The sequence below is a fragment of the Periplaneta americana genome, chromosome 11 (assembly GCF_040183065.1).
Source record: "Periplaneta americana isolate PAMFEO1 chromosome 11, P.americana_PAMFEO1_priV1, whole genome shotgun sequence".
In the NCBI taxonomy this organism is placed as follows: domain Eukaryota; kingdom Metazoa; phylum Arthropoda; class Insecta; order Blattodea; family Blattidae; genus Periplaneta; species Periplaneta americana.
The window spans coordinates 39,536,020-39,563,320 of record NC_091127.1 but is presented as its reverse complement, the minus strand read 5'-3'; the positions used below and the strand labels follow the sequence as shown (position 1 = coordinate 39,563,320).

Sequence of the window (27,301 nt, the reverse complement as noted above, 5' to 3'; positions counted from 1 at the left end):
AAAGCTAGCCCAGCTATGCGTCATAGACGATACGTCACGTGTTTATGTCTCCTGGCCTTGCTTCCCTCGGCTAGCTCCCGTCTCACAGTCAGCTGGTTAGCTCACGTGCGTACTATTTATTTTCTTTATTTGATATTTTCAATACTTTCTTATCAACGTTGCACCAGTAAAAATATGTATTTATTTGTACTTTCAATGCGGAATCTAACCATATATTTTAAAAATATTTTTTCATGGGCAAAGGCGTCTTAATGAAGAAAAATCTCAATTTCTCTATTTCCATAAAAAGTAAGAAAAACTGTTTACATGTCAATATAAACTTTAACTTTTCAGCATCAAAATAAACCACGATTTTGATCATTGGGTGAAAGGATTTCGGAGCCAGAACAGTTTAAAGTTTCTAATTTTATGAAAATACGATAAATTTAAATATTTTAAATTTAAACGCTATGATGCCTCAAACTTTGCACAAAACATTGTATCACAGTTGTCTATGGACAGAAAAAGTTCCATTGTATTTAAAAATTGCAAGGTCAATTTTCTCTATATTTCGGTCGATTTGAGATGGAATAGCCCATATGGAGATTTGAAATAAATATATATCTAAGTATCATTTTCAAACTTTCTAGGGGAATGAGTCATAATTAGAGTCCTGCGTTTGGTTACCTAAAGCCTGCAAGCAACCCGCAATAATGTAAGTATGAATGGAGTATAGCTTGGCGGCATCCAACGTTACTTAGTTCAGGTCTACTGTTCAGTGAACATACGAAAACAAAACAAAGCGAGGCGGTTGGAAATGAGTGCTCCAATAGAAGAATTTAGTAGCGAGCACGTCATTACGAAAGTAAAAAAAAAAATGTATTTTATCAGGAAGAAGGAAAAAATTTTCATCTGAAACACTCACAATGTTTACAGTCATTGATTGTAACATGTAGAGACTCGTGAAGCACTCACTTATAATTTATTTTAAGTTTGTGCTGACATTTATGTTTTTTCATTTGTTAATTTCAAACTCATCGTTCTGTTGTGAGTACAGGAAGATAAAAACGAGTTCATTTTTCAGCAAGATGTTGCACCACTTCACTGCCACCATCATGTGAGCATCTCAACGAGCATATTCCTCAACGCTGGTTGGCCGTTGCACTGCCCAAGACCAAAACTTGATGAGGTGGCCTCCTTACTCACCTGAACTAACCCCTCCCATGATTTTTTCCTATGAGGTATATAAAGGACAATGTTTACGTTTCTTTGGCCAATAATCTGCAGTAGCAATGTCGTCGCATCACAGCTGCGGTGCAGACGACAGATGGTGATACGCTACGCAGAGTGTGGGAGAAATTGGAATATCGCCTAGATGTATACCATGTGACCACATGTTCATATATCGAGAAGTTGTAATGTACCAAACAAAACTTGGGAAGAATAGCCTGTAGGGACCTATTGCGTTGCTATGGTAGGCCTATTAATAGTATTGTGAAATCGGAACAATCATTTTGGGACACATATAATTCCTAAAGCGGCGATCATCGCCGCCGCACATCGCTGGCGATTGTCGCCTGGAGTTGCTAGCAGTTAAAATGAATGCGCACGGTTTCTTTAAGCCTTGGTTTTTCTGAACCGACGCATGCGACGTGCGAGGCCCGCCTCGCACAAATCCGGACTACACGAGAGATAGTGAGTGGTTTCTATAACTGCGAGGTGCGCAAACCTCGTATCTCGCAGTTACAGAAACCACTCATTATCTCTCATGTAGTCCGGATTTGTGCGAGGCGGGCCTCGCATCTCGCACGTCGCATGCGTCGGTTCAGAAAAACCAAGACTTTACAGCGGTGATCGCCAATGTAGATCGATGGACGCGACGCAGATCGCTGGAGGTTGCTTTTGAAGCAAATTCAGGACGCACATCGTCGTATACATGTTCAATAATCAATATTTAGAGAAGGTCATGTACAAATATTGAATCGAGTTATGGCAGCAAAACAAATGAAGAGTCCACTGCAAGAATATGGATGTCACTTTCTTGTCGAAAATGAACCAAGACTGTCAATGCACAGCCTAAGACATATAGAATGTACCTACAGGGTTATATGGCATTAACACTGATAGTCATTGTCCAGTAATGATCGGAAAATCACAGTTAAGCTTTGAGTGCTAAGCATTTCAAACTTTCAATTGCTTCTCCTGCAAAATGTATTCCAAATGATATCCATCATTCTTGCACTGGACTCTTCAAATGATAATTAACAGCGATGTATGCTGATAAAGAAACCACTTCCTGGCGATGATCGCCAGCGTTTATAATCGCCGGCGATATGCGATCTGCGATGATCGCCGTAAACAAACCATAGCTTAACTCATCCTTCCGATGAAATTCCATATTATTAAATCTATAATTGGTATTTTATATGCATTTTCAACGAAAGAATAATAAACATCTAAACTCAAAGTAAAAAAAAAAAAAAAAAAAATGTTATCATAAGTTGACAGTGTATAGCGTACTGCATCTTAATAAAATGTATTACTTGCGAATTACTTTTAGTATCTGCCTGAAATTATGGGGAAACTAAAATGTTAAATTTCATAATTTTTACTCTGTTGAATATCACAACAGGAGTTGCTGACTATGACCAGGACCACAACCGCCTTGTTGTATGACGTCACAGATTCTCGACTGCACATACTGATGACTAAAGGGCGGAAAAATGTGCGTTATGCCTTAAGTTCAGTGTCAACGGACTCTACTGTTGTCATTCACTAACGTAAACAGCGGCAAGAGAGTACAGTCTGGTAATGAGAACATCACTCCATTCAATTGATCTATAAATACTGGAATGAAGTTGTAATGTAGTTTTTTTAGTATGTTATTTTACGACGCTTTATCAACAGCTTCGGTTATTTAGCGTCTGAATGAGATGAAGGTGATAATGCCGGTGAAATGAGTCCGGGGTCCAACACCGTAAATTACCCAGCATTTGCTCATATTGGGTTGAGGGAAAACCCCAGAAAAAACCTCAACCAGGTAACTTGTCCCGACCGGGAATCGAACCCGGCCCACCTGGTTTCGCGGCTAGACGTGCTAACCGTTACTCCACAGGCGTGGACTGTAATGTAGTTATGATGATTTAAAAACTTACCTCAGATGTTAACTGCCACCGCCTGGATGATTAAAGGATCCATTATACTGAACTACAATATAGGCTACATCCGTAAATTATCGAAAGAGAAAATTAGACGTTTCTCGCTCAAAAGGATTTTCAACATCGAAAAGCTTCTTTCCGTGTCACAAGATGTTAGAGGTGCAAATGAAAAAAGCACTGCAGTATGTCGTTTTTCCCTCCACTCAAAATGTTACACATAACTGTATAACCGGTATCTTTTTTTTTTTTTTTCTTCAGAGTTTGTGGAATTTTTCTTTCACCTTTTCACCTCTAAATTGTGAATTATCAAGTTTCTTGAACGGAATATCTGCAGAAATGATCATATCACATAAATCCACATTAAATTCAGACCGTGTATGTTTTTCATTATTTGATATCTAAGACCTTTGTACGTTTTCGGTATGTTTCTTGCTGTTACAATGCCGCTCTATGCAATATTTCCTACGTATTTTAATTTCACGTTTGCGCACGGCACAGAAAATATTTTCTCCATGCGGAATAACAATCTCTCTTCCATATTTATTTCTTAGGTCCAATTGTATAAAACTCCCTGACTAAAGATTAACTTTGATCGAAGATCGAAAAGTGAACCGAGTTCAGACACTTCTTCTATTGTATAAAACTTTTCTGCGATCAAATTACCTTGGTTCAAATGCAATCTAAGTTCACGTGAAAAGGATTTGGCAACATCGCATAAACATGTGAAATACGTGATGCGCGGACAGATTTGTTCAGTGTTGCCAATCTAGCGACTTTAACTCTTTTTCAACAACAATTTCTTTTAACTTTTATATTGCTTAAATAAGGATTTAGTGACCTTTTTAGCACCCCATAGTGACAAAATTTAATCTTTCTTTGTTGATAATGAGAAATCTAGCTACTTTACAACTACTTTTTGGCGACTTTCCGTACACTCTGTTGGAGACACTGGTTTTTTGTGCAATGTAAATAATGGCGGACAATAAGAAGAAGGTTGACTGTTCTCCGAGTTGTTATCATGTTATGGTGTTTGATACCGCTAAACATAATAAAGCTTTATAAAACGACAATTTTCGTTTAGTAATACAGTTAATTGAAAATTTATGAATGTACCTATCATATCCATTAATAATTAATGGTTGTTATAAACATAATATAATTATAGGTTATGTTATTTGATACTGCTGAACACGATAGAGCCTTGTAAAATATAAGATTGTGCATTAAGGCAAGAAATTGAAAGAAATATATATAAATGTACCTATCATATCTATTAATATTATTAATAATGGATATTTTATTTGCACAATCTGTCACTCGTATATTTCAAACAGAAAAGAAATAACTGAACTTGGATCATCTAACTTAATCGGAGAAATTTCTTCAGTCAAAGTTGACTTTAGTTTGAGACAAATTAATCTCAGATTATACTTTATACAACACAAAATTCCAAGTTCAGCTGAAACAAGGATCAATTTAATCTCTGATCTAAGATTAAATGGTTTATACAATCGGGCCTTAGACTGTTTAAATCCAAAAACTTCGACTTAAGTATTTAAAATCACTTTTACACAACACTTCCATCTGCACAAAGACAGTAAACAATCTTGTAAACACCTGGCTTTCTTCCTCATACGACTAGAAGTTGACATTGAAGGTCATTTGTTGGTTCCTACTTGTACTGCGTCCTCTCGTAGTGCATTTATGTTATTGCTCTTGTACCTGTGACGTCATCCATACTTCAGACCAAACTAACCTGTATCGCGTGGTAACGCACATTTTTCCGCCCTCTAATGATGGCAGTGGTTATGTGCCATTTGAACTCACCTGGTTCTCTCTTCCTGTACCACACACCCAGCGCAGTGTGCGTCGAGCCTCGATCATTCGATGTTTCCTCGCGAGCCATACGGCGCTTTCGGGAAGGAAAAACCACGCTGCCAAAGATACGAGCGGCAGCAGGGAGGCCAATCCTGATACGATCCGTCTATCCAGGTACAAACCCAGGCCGCCTGCCAGCCCGCAGCCCACGGCAAACGCAACGCCGACCAGCGCAACCAGAGTGCCCCTGGTCGACGGATCCGAGAACTCTACCGTCAAAACCTGAAATAATTATGTTTCACAAGATTAAAAAAACAATGCATCAGAATGACTGTAGAAACGCTTTTAACTCTTACTGTGCTGCATTTTAAACACTAGGATTACATTAATTTTTCTAAATAATTTATTAGTAGGTCTATGAATCTGTTCAAGACTTAAAACTTCATTTTTTCTTTTATTGATTTATATTCTCTGAAAAAATCCTCTTTCCAACGGTAGGCCTATATCATTTATACACATTATTATTAAGGAAATATATTTTAAAAAATATCTACGATGAGGAATATACAACTGGGGTGTTCTGATAACTTTGGCAACCATTTTCCGTAAGTGTCTATTTTTCTCTATAAAGTGTACCATATCTCAGCATCTATAGTCCCGTCGCTCTAATTTCCGGCAGCCAATCACGTTGCAGGTCGGCTACATTTAAACGTGTGCGTCTTGTGATTCGCTGATGAAGATGTTAAGCATTTCCTAAGGCTGGATAAATACTTAATATAATCGCGCGCCATTTTGGCTCTTTCGTTGGCGTTCGCAGAAAGGACACGAGGACGTTATTTGCCGCTCAATTATTTGCTGAATTACAGTGCGTTTGATTTATTCGTATTATCATAGGAGCTACGACATGATAATGTTTAACGGTGTGGCAAATAGATCCCTCGTCTGGTAGCTCGGCAACGAAAGAACAAAAATGGCGAACGATACTACCTACCTAGACTTTATCGAGCCTTGACTTTCTTAAGACGTAAGCAAAGAGGAGGAGTCACGCCGGGAATAACAGCGTCGCGACTATAGTGGTTAGATTTATTTCAAATGTTCTGTGTGTATTTAGTTGGTATTGTAGCATAAATTGACACAAAAGTTTTAAAAAATAATGGTTTTTAAAGCAGATTTCTTTAAAAATATAGCGAAAATTGAGATAAAAATGTACATATTCAGAAAAAAATTAATACATTTATAAAATATTGTTATTTTTGAAAACCCTTCCATGAGATTGCTTGAGGGAAGTGGGAAAATGCCAGAGGCGGTATGCTACCTCAAGATTTTCTCCTGGCATACCTCGATTTAAAAAAGGCATACCTCCTTCCTTATCATATACACATACATGATGTATAGGGTAAAGGTTGGTAATATTGTGATAGTTCTTTTTGAGAATTTATTAAAATTTTACTGAGCGAGAGAAGGACCGGTTTTGTGCAGAAACTTGTCCATGAACATTCCCTTACTAGGTTGACGCAAAAAATCGGTCTTCTTCTCTCTCAGTAAGTTTGTAATAAATTCTCTAAAAGAACTATCACAATTTTACTAACATTTATCCTACAATAAATTGTATCGTGGAATCAGTAACGCGAATCTTTGAAGCTTACGCAACACATTAAATTTCTTAATAAAATAATTGCAAGTTATTTCAGTTATTTGCTAGATTATTTTGCAATGTCCGTTGAGACTTATCATTTAAAATAATGTTAAAGCTTCAAAGTGCAACTACAAAAATGGCACAGTCACTAAATTGGCAACAATGGCCACCACAAGCTACAGACCACAGCCTTCTATATTTGTAAGCATTCCAGAGGTTGACGTATCAAATAGACGTGTCTAAATACACGTTGAATACAGTTCCTGAAGGCTGTGGTTTAGATTTACGAAGCAAGCAGATAGTGCTCTTTGTTGTGAAGAAATGTATAAACAAATTTTTACGGATCACATTTTTTCATAACGATATGTCATTTGTCACTAACGGTATGTCTTCTGGCCATAGAAAGTAGTGGCGGTAATCATACCGCCGCATACCGTCTCACTTCCCTCACTGCTTGTAAGAGTGTTAAAATAAGCTGGTAATTTTAGTTAGAGCGGTCATCTGATGATCCTCTATGACATGCATGAACACATGTATTCATTTCTTTAATAACGTCAATAATACAGTGTCTAATGGCTTCTAAGAAATTGTGTTTCTTCGGAATATTTATGGTAAATTTCAACGTAGGCCTACCTCGTTTACATGTTTCGAACTATTTATGGATCATCTTCAGAACTGGTCGTTGTTGGTCTTGGCGCCTCTTGTTCTGTTTTCTGTAAGGGTGTGTTCGTGTGGTATAGTGTAGAGTCAAAGAGTGTGTGTGTTTTGAAGTTGAGTTGTGTGTTGAGAATTTCGTTGGGTTGTGTTTTTGTGTGTCTGTATATTTCATATTGTTCTAGTGTGTTTAGTTTCTGGCTTTTTGGTTGGATGTGTAGTATTTCCATGTCTGTGTTGATGTCTCTGTGGGTGTGGTTAGCATTTGTGATGTGTTCTGCATATGTAGAGATGTTTTGTAATTTTGTTGAAATTTAACACAGGAAAGTGTTACCATACATATTCCGAAGTGATACAGTGTTAAAAGTTGTGTAATCAAGATGTATATTGTGTTTCTGTTAAAACGTCAGTAGTCTACAATATTTCTTGTAAGAATGTCAGTTGTCCAGGTTTCATTGATCACCACAGTATTGGCAGCACCATCGCAGCAGAGTAGCAGCTGTAGTAGTGTGTTTTGTTGCATTTTGCATTCTGCATTGTGAATTTAGAACCTTTCAAGTAAAACATGTCATTTGTCCAAAGGTTTTTTTTTTTTGCTGCCATTATCCAAATGTCATGCGTTATGTGTAAACAACATACTACAGATAATCCAATAACTAAGAAGTGTGTTCATACAAATTACCAACGCCAAATGCCAATAATTGTTGATGCTGTGGAGGTTTTCCAAGATTCCTACAAAAATAATGATTTTGGACAACTGACGTTTTTGCTAAACCAGTGTTCCGCAACCGATGTGCCTCCGCAATGTGAAAGATGTGACGCGAACTTTTACTTATAATTGTAAGAAATTAATAAAATTAATTAAAATTAAATTCCTCTCTCTGCTGACACAACTGCCCAGTTAGTGACATGGCCGATGACATCCAAGACATTATGAAGGATAAAATAAAGAACAGTCAGAAGTTCTCACTTCAGACCTACGAGTCCACCGATATTAGCGATCATGCACAACTTCTTTCCTACATTCGGTAGGCTACATTGATGGGGATGCAACTGCAAATTTTTTTTTTTGTGTAAACTGCCCGAGCGAGCAACCGGTGAAGAAATGTTTCGTATAACTAATGACTATGTAGTCCGTAATGAATTAACATGGGAGGATTGCGTTAGTGTTTTAGAGATGAAGCCGCTTCTATGACAGGCCAAGTGAAAGAATTCATGGCTAAAGTACGTGAAGCAGGCCTATATCCTAACATACGGGCGACCATTGTCTCATTCACCACGAAGCTATTGTTTTGTCATCTCCTCTGAAATTTGTGATGGACGAAGCAGTAAAAGTCGTGAACTTAATCAAATCGCGGTCCCTAAAATGCTGTTTTTTTTCCTGTTTTGTGTCAGGAAATGGGATCAGAGCACAGTACACTCCTCCTACACAAGAACATTGAAATTAGAACTTCTCGAAGTGCCTTTGGAAACATTTTGATTGTCAATAAGGAGTGAATACCCGGCTATCTCTAAGATGACAGTTAATATGTTATTGTCATTTTCAACTACATAATATATGTGTGAACTGGGCTTCTCGACGTTAACAGAAATTAAAACATTAAAGAGAGAGAGAGAGAGCCTCAAATCCAGCGATGAAGAAATTAGACTTGCACTGTCAACGATTCTACCGCGGATCAGCCACCTGTATGCAGCTAAGCGGGCCCAAGTATCACATTGAAAGTTTGAGTAGAGTTATTTACTTTAATATTGGTAATATAAATCTGTATTTTTTTTACAGTGAATTAAAGTTCATAAATTGTTAATAAATGCAAGAGTCTATTTTTGTTTTATAATAATAATGAAAATAATAATAATAATAATAATAATAATAATAATAATAATAATAATAATAATAATAATAAAAGACTAATAATAATAGTAAATTTGATTACATTACGTAATTATATTAGGAGAGTCACATCATATATTTTTAGGGGATTAACATATTGGTGTGCCGTGTTGAGTCTAGGCCTGTCTAGAGTGTGCCGTGAGTAGAAAAAGGTTGCGGAACACTGATGTGATATCATAGGAAGATTTTCGTTATTTCGTAACATTTTGTTTAGAGCGTCGTGTTTGGTAGATAGAGTAGGTTCACGGATTATCTTACCATAACGACAGTCATCAAATGTCCTTTGCAATATCCATTGATTAATGCCCCTGCGATCACCGTGGCATGGTTTTGCGCTGCTGCCAACACCCACCAACCGATGACGAACAGACCCGCACCAAATATAGCTACTGGTCGGCGCCCCCAGCGGTCCATCGCAACACCCGCTATCAAGCTGCCGAAGGGCGTCGCCATCGAATGTGATGGTACTGCAATTCGGTCAAGTCCGTGTGCAACATCATACAGAGTTTCAGAACATGTTAGTCTTATCTCAAAATAGTTCGACTACCTCAAAATATTATTAATTGAACAAATTACTTAAAGAAACCGTTCTTAAGAATAAAGTGAAACCTCGCTAATTCGAACTTCGCGATAATTCGGACAGCTGTTTTCTTACACAAGACACTTTGAGGTTAATATTCAACACATTGAAGATAGAAGCGAATACAAAGTGGTGATAAAATAACAATGAAATTATCCAACATAAGTTTCATTTACGATATTATATTAATTAGATTCTAATCCGAACTATCAGAGATTTCATCTTGTCTTAAAACGCGTCATGGTGTAGGCGTAATTTACATTAAGAACAGCAGCGCAAACAGACGCAGACAACACTTTTTTTTTAATTCCGAAGAAGTGCTTTGCAGATTCAGTTCGTGTTATCAGTTTTTTCCGCTGTAACTGTTCAATTAAATCGACAGCTTTCACAATGCTCGTACTTTAAATATAGGCTTATTGGTGACAACTTTAAGGTACTGAATATATTTTGAATATATTTATGAAACAAGATGTCGCTCCTAATTCTAATAAAAGCAAGTAAAATCCATGAAACTAATTCCTGTTTCTTCGGTTCAGAAGCTGAAACCATTATAATAGGCAATGAATACGCGGGAAGGAGCACGAACTATAACAACTCACAGACTGCTGATGGAGCGGCGTTGTAGTCAGAAATCCACAAACTCGTGCCACACGCTGCGGACAGCAGCCAGCAAGCTCCGGCCATCTTCACCTGCAAGACATGTGCTCACAATATTGTCATATTTTACAAAATTAAATATGTATCTACATTTTTATGCAGCACTATAAGGAGTAAAACAAAAACAGTAGTATAATTAATTAAAAATACTATAAACCCTACATTTTGGAGTTCCAAATTTGTTTTATCTTCAGTCCTGCAGTCTAACAGAACAAAATTAAAAGTGGCATCGAAAATGAAATAGGCTACATATTCCCATTAACATTCCACAAAGTAAATACAGGGCTTCAATTATATGTACTGACCGCTGATGCGCCGTGTTGCTTCTCGGCCGCGGCAAGCAGCGCTCCCCAGTATAAATATGCCGTTCTCTCGGAGCAGATTGTTAGATAGCTGACTCTAGAGCAACGCATTTTTGTGTGTAAAGTTTATTATAAATACGACTCAGCTTGTCGTGTTCGTGCGGAATTTATTCAGACGTTCCCTGAACAATTACCTACTTCCAGAACTGCAATTAATTATATTTTGAACATATTTGAATCTACAAAAAACACACACGAAAACGTGCAGTTCTAACAGAGGACAAATTAGACGAAATTGGCGCGCATCTTGAACGGCCGCCAAAAAAATCGCCCCCGAAATTAGCACAAGTGGGGATATATGTATGTATGTATGTATGTATGTATGTATGTATGTATGTATGTATGTATGTATGTATGTATGTATGTATGTATGTATGTATGTATGTATGTATGTATGTATGTATGTATGTGTGTATGTATGTATGTATGCACGTACGTATTAGTGCTGTTGATCGATCAAAATATTTAGTCGATTAACTATTTGAATTTAATCGATTAATCGATATAATATACTTTAATACACAATTAGTGTTAAATTTAACTTGGTGTTCGGTGATAAGCATAAGTATTAAATGTTGTAATATCTGTATATATTGTATCGTTATATTACAAAACAACTATTTTAATTACTTATTAACATATTTATTATGAGGCTTATAATTTATTGTGTCAATTTCTATGGGAATTTTTGACACAAACATAAATAACAAAAAAGCATGAAGACTCGCCTAGTTAATACTGCTTCATCCATGATTTTAAACATGTGAGTGCATTCACATGCTCCGAATTAAGTGCCGCTCTACGTTTAGTAACAATGTTTCCTGCATCACTAAACACGAAAAAACTTTTTTTCTATCAAGCACTTTTCCACGATCCTTCAATTCAAATCCAAATGTTTCACCGAGTTTACCTTTCAAATTCTCATATGACATAATGGAGTTTACACTTTTCACAAACCACAGAAAACTGTTTTTTTTTTTTTCCTTTATCAAACTAAACACACAACCTTCATATACAAACTCAGTACAGAAACTGCAACTGCAAAAGTACAGCGGTCGAAACAGAAGACTGACCCCTACTGTAATCGAATTACTAGATTTTAGAAAGAGAAGAAGATAGTTACGGTCTCACTTGGACACAGTGTAGACGTGGCTATTTTATAAGGGATGAGGGGACGAATCCCAGAAAAGTATGTATTTCATATGCTAGGAAGATGAGCTGAAAACAAGGTGGAAGTTTTCTTGGAAAACCATAAAACTTAATAAGCAGGGAAAGGATTTATATGTAAATACATATTTACTTATAAAGCTAATATAATTTATATTTTGCATTATCTTTATGTTTCACAATGTGTAGGGTTGAAAAATCCTACTTTTATTTTCCATATTTTTCCATATTTTAGAGTTTAGTACATATTTTCGTTAATTTCCATATATTTTCCATATTTCATATAAAACAGTCCATATTATATTAGGTTTAACAATAAAACAAAACAAAATTCCATTAACTTTTAAAAATACATTTCAACAATAGAGATTTAAACACATGTTCAGTAATCCCTTTAACATCAGAGTTATTTGAAAATTAGCAGTCCTATCAACAATGGGAAAGTAAGTTACAAAACTGTATTAATTTAATTTAAAATTTTTAACAGACTTCAGTTGTGCAGCTCAACAGTTAAATGCCAGTCAGAGTACACATAGGTTCAGTTTTGTAAATCATACTATAAAGACGGTAAATATGCCAAAAGTACGTCATTCAGTCAATTTAAAATCAAAACTAACAAGTTACATTTCAGAATTTAAAGAAGATGGTTTATCAACTGACAATAAAATATTATTTTGTAATTTGTGTCAGTGTGCAGTATCATCTACACAAAAGTTCCTGGTGCAACAACACATTACAACTAGTAAACATCAGGCCAACAAACAACTAAATTCCAAGCAGAGACAATTGTTTTTAACACAACCAACAACATCGAATGTAAGATCTGAGTTTAACATCGACCTGTGCCGTTCTCTCATCTCTGCTGATATTCCTCTCTACAAACTAAAGAATAAGGTCTTCAGGGAATTCCTTGAAAAATATACTCAACATACAATCCCGGATGAGTCAACACTTAGGAAGACGTATGCTCCATCCATCTACGATGAGACAATACAGAAGATAAGAGATGAAATTAAAGATAGTTCAATTTGGGTTTCCATTGATGAGACTCCCGACAAAGAAGGTAGACTTGTTGGTAATGTAGTTATCGGTTTGTTAAGTGAACAATATTCTGAACGAATTCTTTTACATTGTGATGTTCTAGAAAAGTGCAATAACAAAACTATAGTTAAACTGTTCAACAAAGCTATGGGTATCCTGTGGCCAAAGGGTATTATGTACGATAATGTGTTATTCTTTATTAGCGATGCTGCCCCTTATATGGTCAAAGCTGGACAAGCATTATCTGTTGTATATCCTAAATTGACTCATTTTACTTGTGTGGCGCATGCATTTCATCGTGTGGCAGAAGTGGTCAGAGACAATTTCCCTAAAGTAGATTTGTTGATTTCATCAGTGAAAAAAGTATTTCTCAAAGCTCCCAGTAGAGTTAACGTGTTGAAAGAAATGTACCCTGAAATTCCATTGCCACCAAAGCCAATTTTAACTAGATGGGGTACATGGCTAGAAGCAGTTGAATATTATGCCGAACATATAGACTCTATTAACAATGTTCTCCTTGCATTGGACTCTGAAGATGCAGTCTCAATTGATACTGCGAAAACAGTTACCTGTGACATAAGTGTGAAGAATGACTTAGCTCACATTCAGCATACATTTTCATGCATCATAAAAACGCTCAAAAGTCTCCAAAATAGGCACCTTTCACTATCTGAAAGTTTTGAAATTATAAATAGTACTGTGGAACAACTGAATCGTGGTAGAGGTAAAGTTGCAGATGCAGTAAGAGCTAAGGTGGACACTGTACTTTCAAAAAACCCTGGATATGAAGAACTACAAAAGGTTGTTGCTGTGATGAGTGGTGAATCAACAGTGAAGATTAACTTGGACTTATCCCCAGCAGACATTGTGAAATTGAATTATGTACCAGTTACTTCTTGTGACGTCGAACGCTCTTTTAGTCAGTATAAATCTATCCTCAGAGACAATAGAAGAAGATTCACTTTTCAGCACTTGAAAGAAATGTTTGTAACCTATTGTTATGGTAACAGACAATAAAAATTGTGTTTTGTTGAAACTACATTGGAAGATAAGGTACGTCCATTATATTTTTTGTTTAGTTTGATTAAAATGTACCAATATTTAACGTACATAGTCATTTTTTTATAATTTTAAGTCCATATTTAATTCCATATTTTGGTAAAAATCCATATTTAATTCCATATTTTGGTAAAAATAACTACATATATATTTACATATTTCATATATTTTTAGTCCATATAAATCCGTTCCCTGTTAATAAGGGTTTCGCATTGTGTTTCAACTTTCAATGGAGGTAGACTAGGTCACTGTCCTCATATCCCCATCTCTTTCTGAAGTGTTTGTGCAAAGATTTTCCTTGCGCTCCCTGCTGTGCAGTTAGAAAATAACAGTACTATTGTGCTTTTAAGTAAGCAATTTCCGAGAGAGGAATATTGCCGGAATTTTTAGAATGAGTTTGTATTAACAAAATAATTAATATCAACTACAACCGATAAACTTTAATCGACTCGATTATTCGATTAAATATTTTTGATCGACTAATCGAACAACAGAAATTGATCGATTAAACGATTAAATCCCACAACACTAGTATGTATGTTGTATGTATGTATGTATGTATGTATGTATGTATGTATGTATGTATGTATGTATGTATGTATGTATGTATGTATACTTACCTGAGCACAAAGTGACCAAGTGGATGCTGTCGTCTCATCTCGGTCACATCCAACGTTTTCTCTTTCTTGGGAACATATTCGTGTGGAGTCTTGCTGCTTCCGACCTTCATTCCTATTCGTAAGATATTCAGTATATTTTCACAACGAAATGGAAAATAAATCTTGTAGCTTAGCGATTAAATTTTTTATATCGCAATGATTAGTTTACAAAAGTCTGTTAACTTGATACATATTAGAAATGTTTCCATTATGGAAATTTCAAAGCAGTGAGAGATTTGTGTGTTTCTTGCACCAAGTCACTGAATCTTTCGGATATTTATCGGCTCTATCGTCAGGTGAGGCAAGAAATGGAGGACAGACAATATGTTTGTTCATTTTCCAAAAGTTAGGAAACTGACTTTTTCATTAGGCTTTCCTGAGTATGGAGCTGATATGTAGTTCCGACACATTGGATGTTTCTACATTTATAACTAGAGTTACGCGTTTGGTTACCTAGAGTCACCAAACAACCCGCAACAGTGTAGGTATATAGTATAGTTCGGCGGCATCCAATGCTACTTATGATGTAGGCAATACAGTGTTTTAAATTGAAGGGTTCAGAGTCATAGTGGGCCACGCGCCATTTATTAAAAACGGAGAAAGCAAGGGTTAAAGTTAAGTGAATATCATAGTTTACTGAAGATTGACATGTTTAGTTTTAATGCGTACACTTTATATTACTTGCTATATGTTTCCATTGAGTCAGTTTCTGTCAGATGCGTTTCCAATTCACTGTGGGCTAAAGCAAGGAGATGCACTATCACCTTTAGTTTTCAATTTTGCTCTAGGATATGCCATTAGGAAAGTCCAGGATAACAGAGAGGGTTTGGAATTGAACGGGTTACATCAGCTAGCTTGTCCATGCGGATGACGTGAATATGTTAGGAGAAAATCCACAAACGATTAGGGAAAACACGGAAATTTTACTTGAAGTAAGTAAAGAGATAGGTTTGGAAGTAAATCCCGAAAAGATAAAGTATATGATTATGTCTCGTGACGAGAATATTGTACGAAATGGAAATATAAAAATTGGAAATTTATCTTTTGAAGAGGTGGAGAAGTTCAAATATCTGGGAGCAACAGTAACAAATATAAATGATACTCAGGAGGCAATTAAACACAGAATAAATATGGGCAATGCCTGTTTTTATTCGGTTGAGAAACTTTTATCATCCAGTCTGCTGTCGAAAAATCTGAAAGTTAGAATTTATAAAACAGTTATATTACCGGTTGTTCTGTATGGTTGTAAAACTTGGACTCTCACTTTGAGAGAGGAACATAGATTAATGGTGTTTGAGAATAAGTTGCTTAGGAAAATATTTGGAGCTAAGAGGGATGAAGTTACAGGAGAATGGAGAAAGTTACACAACATAGAACTGCACGCATTGTATTCTTCACCTGACATAATTAGGAACATTAAATCGAGACGTTTGAGATGGGCAGGGCATGTAGCACGTATGGGCGAATCCAGAAATGCATATAGAGTGTTAGTTGGGAGGCCGGAGGGAAAAAGACCTCTAGGGAGGCCTAGACGTAGATGGGAAGATAATATTAAAATGGATTTGAGGGAGGTGGGATATGATGATAGAGAATGGATTAATTTTGCTCAGAATAGGGACCAATGGTGGGCTTATGTGAGGACGGCAATGAACCTCCGGGTTCCTTAAAAGCCAGTAATTAATTAAGTAAGTAAGTAAGTAATATGTTTCCATTGAATTATGGTAATAACTTCACTTTAACCCTAGTTTTCTACGGTTTTAGTAAATGGCGCTTGGCCCACTATGGTTCTGAACCCTTCAATTGTCATTGTTTTCCTTGTGTTTTACCTGTTACTGTTGACTTTGTCAATAGTCTTTTGGACTCTATGCACGTCATTAGGAAGGAAGAAAATGTATTTCATCAGAAGGAAGGAGAATTTTTTTATTTTAAATACTTAAAATGTTTACAATCATTGATTGTAATGTGTAGAAGAGACTCACTCATAATTTGTTTCATTTCAAGTTTGTGCAGACATTTATGTCTTTCCATTTCCTAATTCGAATCTTTAATTAGATTTCAAATATCTAGATGTGTTTTACTTATTGTAAAAATTAGGGGTAGACAAATTCCAGTCTCCAAGTAGTTTTGGCAACTAAAACTTTTCATGAGGCGCCTGAGTTTTTTTTTTTTTTACCGAATTCAAATTTTTTAAGATTTCGGTTTTTCTTTCTAGGACTAATACATAACGCTAATAAAACAGCTGTAGAAAGAAATTCGAATATGGTTTTGTTATTAATGTTGTTGCATTTGTTGCGCAACTCAAGATACTGTCATTATATAGCTTCAGCGAAGAGCATAGAGCGTGTGTTTGCATTGCATGGACATTTAATATTGTTTAAGATATTTTAGTAAATGTATCTTTATCTTAGCTCGAATAGTTTTCTCATTTCATGCGTGGGCAAAGTGTGCTAACTCCTGAAAATAAAGAGGCTGGTTCCTGAAAATTTTGTAGTTTTGTCTATCTCTGGTAAAAATTATCTTTCATCCATATAAGCTCACTTTACATAAACGCTTTGTTATTGTTGTTATTAAATTCAAGTGGAATTTTGTACATGAGTATTATTGCTGTTGTTCACCGACTTATAAGGCTACACTCAGGTACACGAACAAATTTATTTATTTATTTATTTATTATTTTGCTAGTAATTGTAACATAAAATATAATATATACAGAAACACTTTAGCTCGCCCCTGAAAGAGTAGAACTCGTGAATAGATGTAAACACACAGTACCGGAGAGTACGGGAGACTGCACTGTGAATTGTTGACTCGCAACTTGCTCTCGTACCAAGCGAAGCTAGTATGATGGACGTACACCTAACTTGTATTCAAAGTAACCAAACGCAGGACTCTATAACATAGTGCAAAAAAACTAAAAAAAAAAACACCTCACATCAAGTTGTAAATCCTGAAAATCTTGGATGATACTTATAATTTCGGAAAATTACACTTATAACTTGATAAATGTTATAATAAAATAATTGACATGTGAGTCCGTTACACAAGTTTCCACTAGGGTTATTTTGTAATACTCTGAAACGATTATAACATCGTACATCAATTCCAGAACATTTTCCCGAATCCAATTTTCCAGAAATCCATTCTTCCGGAAGGTATTTTCCCGAAGCCAATATCCAGAGTAATGATTTTCCGAACCTAAAAAAATCCCTAAAAATCATACGGTAAGCTTTAATAATAATAATAATAATAATAATAATAATAATAATAATAATAATAATAATAATAATAATAATAATAATAATAATAATAGTGTAGTTAAACTGAATTACCATTTTTGTAGATAGAGATATCTCTTCTTAGCCATCGATATATGGTAATTCGATTACTTATTTATTTACTTATTCATTAATTCTTCGAACAGCGAAGTTAATATTTATTTTTTTTTACAGACTCTAGTTCATCGTCTGACGACGAAGTTATGTGCTATGTAGTATGTCTTTTTATTTTTTATAAAATTATTTTTAATAACAAATATGCATATTTATCTTTCTCACTAAAACTTCTGTTCCTGATTTCTTTCTGGTTCGTATTAGTAATATTCATTGCAAATTTTGACAGTAATAAAAACAATGCCTCACATCAGTCTAACAGCCGATGTTCACTTTATATTCATTCACGTACTATTGCGTCACTTGTGAAATCCAAAGATACTTCGTTAACAATCCAATAACAGCTAGTGGACCGTTAGATTCCTTTTCTGCAACCCGACAGCTTTAAGGGTCCACTAACTAATAGAGGAATACATTATTTATAGGCCTGTTTTCTTGCAACCCAGCACAATGATAATAGTGAGATGAATTAGAGAATTATTTTGCAAATATGAAAATCACCGTCTGATCTTATCCTCTAAAGCCGATAAGCTCGCACTCTTGCACTGAGCTATCGGATAGGTTCAGTTCTTCATGATGTCACGCAGCTCATGGTTACCGAAATCACTACAGTTGTCATAAACGCCGAACTTTTATTACATCATACAGTAAATGCTTCATGAACATTGCCGTTACAGTTCTGCATATAAAGTAGTACTACGACTTAAAGCTTTTGTTTTTGCTGTTGTTAAATGTGGCGAGAATCTTGGCGATAGTGACAAGGACATCGAGTTATGAATCATCGCTAATCCAATGTCACACAAACGTCGCTATCTATTGGGGTGTTGCATTTCTTGAAACGAGGAAGCCGCTTTAACATGAACTGAATCAGACATTTTTAATATCACATGAGTCCACATTTCACAAAAAATATTCCGCATCATCAATCTGAGATACCAACTCTCTTATCCTCTACAACAGTGATTCTCAAACTTATTGGTACTGCGGATCGCCTTTCATAGATCAGTATTTTTCGGACCTTCAAAGTTTTCAATCGAATGATGGACAGATTTGATTTTGGGGTTAATATTAAGTGAACATGAGTAGTGATATTTGTTATATTCAGATACCGGAAGTTTAGGCATTATGAATCATTAAAATAGGCAGGCAAAAAGGCATCATATATAGCTAAAATAGGCAATAAAAGCCAATTACAAAAACCTTGCACTAGACCCACAACCTTGCACTTTCCACAAAGGGATTTCGGCAGCAAGAAAAGCTTTACATAAGTCGAATGCAATTTGAGATTTTCGACTCGATGTTGCAATTACTGTTGGAAGCAAAGAAATATTCTTCCCAGTAGCCTTGGAAAGTGCATTTTTGTGCGAGATCGTGCGTATTTGCTTGTTTTCCGCACAGAACCAAAACGCGGTAAGTGTGAAATACCACATTCAGTATTCCCAACGTAATACACATAACAATTTCCCTCTTCTTACCGCTTAAGCGCGACATTCATTTTACTGCTTTAGGCTTTTAACATATTATTTTTAGAGACGTTTAACATAGTAATAATTATAAATTGGAAACTTACCACTGCAATTTCACTTAAATTGCAATGTTAATTATTGTTTTTAAATATTTGCAAAAATTAAGTAAAGTCTACTACTCCACGAAACTTATTGCATTCCTGATACAAGTAACATTAAGGAAGCCGTCAAAAAATCAACGAGATTCCAGATGCCGATGTTATTACTGCAATATATTATATAAATAATATTGTTAAAATATTAAAATGAAAAATAAATCATTACATAACCTTACCGTTTGTTTTAAGTTCGCATTTATAGACTGGGGAGGGGGGGGGGGAAAGACAGACGTATATCACGGCCTGCTGGAGTATAGTAAACACAGAAAACATTTTACAGCAACAATGTTGAAGAAAGATTTTTGGTGTTCCGAAGTTGGCGTCATTAAACAGAAACCAACATGGAGATTTCATTGCAACTAATTAGAAATTCGTCTTTCAGGTATGTGATAAACGATCTTCGCACAAAATAATGTACGATACACGAGCGGTATGTTTGTTTTCATGTTCTCGGAAATTAAAAAAGCTCAACTACGTTTCGCTTTTTCAATCTTTTCCTCGACCATAAAAACGTCAACATACCGCTCATGTAACGTATATTACTATTGTGTTTGGTTGTACTGATATGTTGCGATATGAAATATTTAGCTATAGTCCCGACGCTGTTATTTCCGGCGTGTCTCCGCCTCTTTGCTTACGTCTTAGAAAGTGAAGGCTCTATAAAGTTTAGGTAGGTAGTATCGTTCGTCATTTTTGTTCTTACGTTGCCGAGCTACCATACGAGGAATCTATTTGCCACACCGTTAAACATTATCATGTCGTAGCTTCTATGATAATAAATCAAACGCAATGTAATTCAGAAAATAATTGAGCGGCAAATAACGTCTTCGTGTGCTTTCTGCGAACGCCAACGAAAGAGCTAAAATGGCGCGCGATTATATTATGTATAAATACATAAGGAATGAATCAGCGAATCACAAGACGCACACGTTTAAATGTACCCGACCAGCAACGCGATTGACTGCCGGAAATTAGAGCGACGGGACTATAGCTACAACAACGTCGCAATGAAAACTGAAAGAAAAATAACGTTAAACCCGCACTCATTGTTGCCTTGTCAAATAAACACAAGCGATAATTAAAACACACTGTTAACATTTTTGCACGGCAGCACTCATTGTTGCTAAGAGAATATGAACTAACTGAAATATAATAATATATATTCGGTGAAGTCACTTTCATTGTAGCGGTTATAGAAATAAAATAAAATATACCTGTAAGCAATTTTTAATAATAAATTAATAAATAATAGATAAATAATAAAATAAAGGCAAGAAACATTTATTTTGTAAATTAGGCATTTATATTTTAAAAAAGGCAGAAAAGGGCAACATAAAACTGTGACGTTTCAATCACAAGGGCATAATTATACAGATTTACTTTCAAAATGAAGATAGATTTAACACATTTAAAGAGGCATTCTACCAAAGTTCCGGTCTCTAGTTATATTTTACAAAACTGAATCAATATTGACTGCATATTTGAATTAAACGCAACGTACCGGTACATAATATAATAATCTCCTGAAAAAGTAGGCCTTCATTGATATGTTACAACAGAGTTGATATTAAAATAGTAAAACAAAACAATACTCTACTTTCCATATTTCTTTTGTATAATATTCTTGTACTGAAAAGGCAAACAGTATATTTTTTATAAGTTTTATTACTTCAGTGAGAATGATGGAACTGTTTTTTGTGCTTAAAATGTCTTATACTTAGGACCAATGTTAGTTATCTTTTAATCTCAAATCTGCCGCCGTATTTACTCAAAGATAAACACAACAACATTTTAATAAATAATATAAACTATTTCAAATTCGCACATCATGATATCGAAAGAATATTTTCTTGTTTTTGAGTGACAATAGGAACAGGTATATACTTGAAAATTTACTAATGTATACAGTTGTACATTGCAACAAAATTAGGTACTCTTAAAGTACACCATTTTTATATGGAATGTATCACCATTTGCTACAAAGAAGAGAATGATGTAAGTCGCTTTCGTAAATGTGTGCTATAATCTATTTGTTTTAGTCACCTAATTATACTGAACAATATTTTCATTCAAGAATAGCAGTGCTCTGGACATGTCCCTGTACTATCCTGAGTTGATGTAAACAACACGGCTTGTATAACACATGACGTAGTTAACTTCATAGATTCGGTGTCCGAACTTCCATCTCTGGTCATCACAAATAATATTTATTTATAAGTCCAGTAGTATGATCTACGATCGGCTTTTGCAAAGGGATAGAGCTTATTACACGCACTCGCAACCGTATATAAGTGAGTTAGGATTATAACTTTTTTATGTGAGGGCGAATATCCATAACTGTAAATTGTTTTCTTTTACAATTTTTCCTTCAACACATTCGCTTTCACGGTAGTGATGGTGACATATACAGAGCGTTCATTTCAAAACTTCCCAGTCTAAATAACTATATAATTTAAATAGGATTTAGTTAAACAAGAAAACACGTCAACTTAGATATTGAAGGCGAAGTTTAAAACCAGTCTTAATTGCATATTACTTTTCACCCCTTATAGAGAATGGAGAAAGTTACACTGCGCAGAACTGCACGCATTGTATTCTTCACCTGACATAATTAGGAACATTAAATCCAGACGTTTGAGATGGGAAGGGCATGTAGCACGTATGGGCGAATCCAGAAATGCATATAATAATAATAATAATAATAATAATAATAATAATAATAATAATAATAATAATAATAATAATGATTTATTTAACCTGGCAGAGTTAAGGCCATACGGCCTTCTCTAACACTCAACCGGGAGTAAAAACTGCGTTACAAAAACACTACAAATTTACAAAGTACACTACAATTTTACACACAAAACTGAATAAGATAATAATAATAAAATGTAAACAACAAGTAAGAAGAAATCAGACATAATATATAACATAGAGAAAGAAAGAAAGAAAGAAAAAAGCATAATAAAATGTGAACAGCAGGTCAAAAATAAATGAGGCATACAAAGTATAAAAAATAAGACAATTATTGATGATGATAATAATAATAATGATAATGATTTATTTAACCTGGCAGAGTTAAGGCCATACGGCCTTCTCTAACACTCAACCAGGAGTAAAAACTGCATTACAAAAACACTACAAATTTACAAAGTACACTACAATTTTACACACAAAACTGAATAAAATAATAATAATAAAATGTAAACAACAAGTAAGAAGAAATCAGACATAATATATAACATAGAGAAAGAAAGAAAGAAAGAAAGAAAGAAAAATGCATAATAAAATGTGAACAGCAGGTCAAAAATAAATGAGGCATACAAAGTATAAAAAATAAGACAATTATTTATAATAATAATAATAATAATAATAATAATAATAAGAATAGTAATAATAATAATGATAATAACAATAATAATAACAGGCCTAATAGTAATAATAATAATGCTAATAGTAGTAATAAAATAGTGCAGTACAAAGCATACAATGAATACAATATTTTTAAGTACACACAGTAAGGAAAATTATGATTATATATAGCTCAACTTATCACATTAGAGATATATCATTATTGGAAAATATGAAAACAAAAATATAAAATAAGTTAAATATCACTAGAACATAAAAAAATGTGAATACGTAGAAACATGCAATACAACACTTATCATAATAGTAAGTTAGTTTGGCAACTCGTCATAAGATAATTTTCTAACTTGGATTTGAAAGATTTCAATGTTCGGCAGCCCATGACTTCAGGCGGCGGAGAGTTCCAGTGACGAGAGGTAGCAGCAGTGAAAGATGAGGAATACAGAGATGATGTGTGAAGTGGAATTTCTAGCGTGTTATCGCGTTGTGATCGAGTATTAATATTATGATAGCGAGAGAGAGTATGAAAACGAGCGAATAAATAATAGGGGGATGAAGTGTGCATAATTCGATATAGGAGAGAAAGTGAGTGCAGATTTCTCCTCTCGCATATAGAATGTTAGTTGGGAGATCGGAGGGAAAAAGACATTTGGGGAGGCTGAGATGTAGATGGAAGGATAATATTACAGTGGATTTGAGGGAGGTGGGATATGATTGTAGAGACTGGATTAATCTTCCTCAGGATAGGGACCGATGATGGCTTATGTGAGGGCGGCAATGAACCTCCGGGTTCTTTAAAAGCCATAAGTAAGTAAGTAAGTAAGTAAGTAAGTACTACAGGACATTAGTAGAGATAGCATTACTATTAGTGTTAGTGATAGTATTATTAATTGTTATTAGTGTTAGTAATAGTACTGATATTGGTATTGGTGCATTGTTGGTAATAATATTACTATTATTTGTAGTGGTAAAGCTATATAATATTAGTAGTGGTAACATTATTGGTATAATAATAATAATTTATTTATTTATTGATATTTGTGTGCTGGTCAATATCCGTTAGCTAATTACAAACCAACACATTAGTACAATAAAAACAAACAATACGAATGTTATTAGAATGTTAAAGCTTAAATACAGATATAATATTAATAAAAATTAAATGATCAGTATTGAATTAATAAAGAATCATAAAGAAACATAAAATGCCAAAATTTAAAGATTATATAATGCAATTAAATCATTTATCAATTAGTCACTACTATACATTAAATGGATCTAATTCACAACCATGTATATTGGCATTTTTATGCCTCTAGAGACCGGGGAAAGAGATTTATTTATTTATTATTTATTTATTATTAATTAATATTTGTGTGCTGAACAACAGCCAGAGGCCAATTATAGTTCAGCACAAACTATAATTGGCCTCTGGCTGTTGTTCAGCACACAAATATAATAATAATAATAATAATAATAATAATAATAATAATAATAATAATAATAATAATAATAATAATAATAATTATTATTATTATTATTATTATTATTATTATTATTATTATTAGTAGTAGTACCAGTAGTATGAATGTATTAGTAGCATTACTGTTGGTAATATTACTATTATTTGTAGAAAACATTGTAGCACTTTTGTGTTTTTTTGTTTGTTTACTCAACTGTCTTCATAAGTGACACCAATATAGCATTACTATTAGTTGGTGTTAATAGCATTAGCATTAATAGTTTTATTAGTAGTTTTATAATAATCATAAAACCAATAATACAGTTGTATGATCACGTTATGTCAAAATTTATTAAAACTTCAAAAAACAACAGACATGTTTCGGGGCTACTGCCACCCCGTCTTAAGTGTTTAAAACTGTAATGATACAAGAATAAAATATAAAAATTTTGCTAATTATGATCAAAATTGACTTCGTATAAAGTCATGAAATATGTAATGTACCCTTCAAAATTCTAAATACTATCATCTTATAGAATCAAAACTAAGATATAGAACACAAAAACCTTGAAGAATTGTAACATAGATTAACAAGAAAAAAATTTAACATAACTTGAATATACAACTGTATTATTGATTTTATGCATTATTATAAAATTGAAATAATGATCACTGTACAATTATTGACCACTCATTTTTCAATATCGTAATAGTGGTAGTATTAATGGAAGTAATAGCAACATTAGTAGTGGTGGTCATTATCGTTAGTGACAAAATGTATTTATTTTTCTAATAATTGTAACATAAAATATAATATATACAGAAAAATTTAGCTCGCCCCTGAAAGAGTAGAACTCGTGCTCAGGGGAGGATTCCTGAATTGAAATTAATAAGTATACAATACAATTTGTCTTATGTCTACTATAAAATTAGAATATATAAATTTAAATTTACAATTTTTCAATTTTTATAAAATCCATACATAACTTTTCAAATTTAATACTACAACTATTAGAATTGACAAGATTAGGATATTTAAATATAAATTTATTATATATTTTTGGGCCTAAATTACTACTTAATTAAATACTGTAACAGTGTTGCATTTTGGTTCAAACCATCTTAAAGAATTCATACCTTTTGTTTCATAACTATGAGAATACAATTCAAAATTATTTCGATTTTTATGTATGAATTTTATTAATACAATATAATAAATTTGTCTTACGTTAAGTACATTAAAGTCTAAAAACAATTTTTGAGATGGAAAATCAATAGGTTTATGAAGACATATTTTAATTATTTTCTTCTGTAATAAATAAAATGGATTAAAATTGGATTTAAATGAGCTACCCCATCCTATAATTCCATTCATAATTACCGATTGAAATCAAGCTAAATATACTGTGCGTAATAAACTTATTGATAAGTAATTCCTCAATAAAACAAAATAATATATTATTTTACGTAATTTATTACAAATTGCTAATAATGTTAGTGTTAGTAATAGTGAATTATTAGTGAGAACATTATTATTAATGTTGATAGTAATATTGGTTGCATTACTATTATTGGTAATACGTGCTACTTTATCATTATTTATAAAAGTACTGTAGGCAATCTTTACCTTGCGGTGGTCATCATGTTTCTAATGCTGCCCCACATTACACAGCGAGGTACTACGCGATACTGCAGTCATACTCCATGACACTAAAGCAAGCTGACGAATGCTTGATAATAGCAAGGCTAGCTCATATCAGCTAAGGGCCGTGGTCTATTTCAAGGTGCATGCACAAGTCCGTTCATCTCAGTGGGACACAGGGCAGATAGCAAGCTATCTCACATTTCGGATCATAGTGTTTTCAGCAAGATCAGAGATTGAAAACTATTTTTAATTTATGAAAAGTCTACTTTAAAATTTGGTGAAACTAATCCAAACATTACCATTCGTGATATGAGAATAAAAAGGTTCTATCTACATTGAGTTATATAGTAAATTATATAGCTGAAACTCAGTTTTTATCTTCTACAGCAATTTTTTTCTCCATAATTGATTTAGTTTCTTACGTAGAGATCGGCGAAAAAGGTTCCAACCATAAAGGAACTTCCGGTTTGTAATAAAAATCTTTTCACCGTCTGCTTATGGAAAGAATAACCCTTACTGGCTTTTAAGGATTCCGGAGGTTCATTGCCGTCCTCACATAAGCCCGCAATTGGTTCCCATCCTGAGCAAGATTAATCCAGTCTCTATCATCATATCCCACCTCCCTCAAATCCATTTTAATATTATCTTCCCACCTACGTCTCGGTCTCCCTAAAGGTCTTTTTTCCTCCGGCCTCCCAACTAACACTCTATATGCATTTCTGGATTCGCCCATACGTGCTACATGCCCTGCCCATCTCAAACGTCTGGATTTAATGTTCCTAATTATGTCAGGTGAAGAATACAATGCGTGCAGTTTTATGTTGTGTAACTTTCTCCATTCTCCTGTAACTTCATCCCTCTTAGCCCCAAATATTTTCCTAAGCACCTTATTGTCAAACATCATCAACCTCTTTTCCTCTCTCAAAGTGAGAGTCCAAGTTTCACAACCATAAAGAACAACCGGTGATATAACTGTTTTATAAATTCTAACTTTCAATTTTTCGACAGCAGACTGGATGATAAAAGCTTCTCAACCGAATAATAACAGGCATTTCTCATATTTATTCTGTGTTTAATTTCCTCCCGAGTATCATTTCTATTTGTTACTGTTGCTCCAAGATATTTGAACTCCTCCACCTCTTCAAAAGATA

General features: G+C 34.2%; 1 protein-coding gene across 6 annotated transcripts in view; it reads right to left on the bottom strand.

The window, feature by feature from the left end:
* Positions 1-27,301, bottom strand: part of LOC138708955 (facilitated trehalose transporter Tret1-like) — a 245,068-nt gene that overhangs the window by 1,508 nt on the left and 216,259 nt on the right. For 4 of the 6 annotated variants that reach the window (XM_069839344.1, XM_069839345.1, XM_069839346.1 and 1 more), the window contains 4 exons: positions 14,623-14,734; positions 10,316-10,406; positions 9,395-9,603; positions 4,965-5,237 (listed from right to left, as the gene is read on the bottom strand). In XM_069839344.1, the coding sequence (XP_069695445.1) occupies positions 4,965-5,237; positions 9,395-9,603; positions 10,316-10,406; positions 14,623-14,734 (685 nt within the window). Of the gene's footprint in view, positions 1-4,964; positions 5,238-9,394; positions 9,604-10,315; positions 10,407-14,622; positions 14,735-26,132; positions 26,244-27,301 lie in introns of those variants that run through there. The other 2 variants (XM_069839343.1, XM_069839349.1) reach the window with 2 other exon arrangements.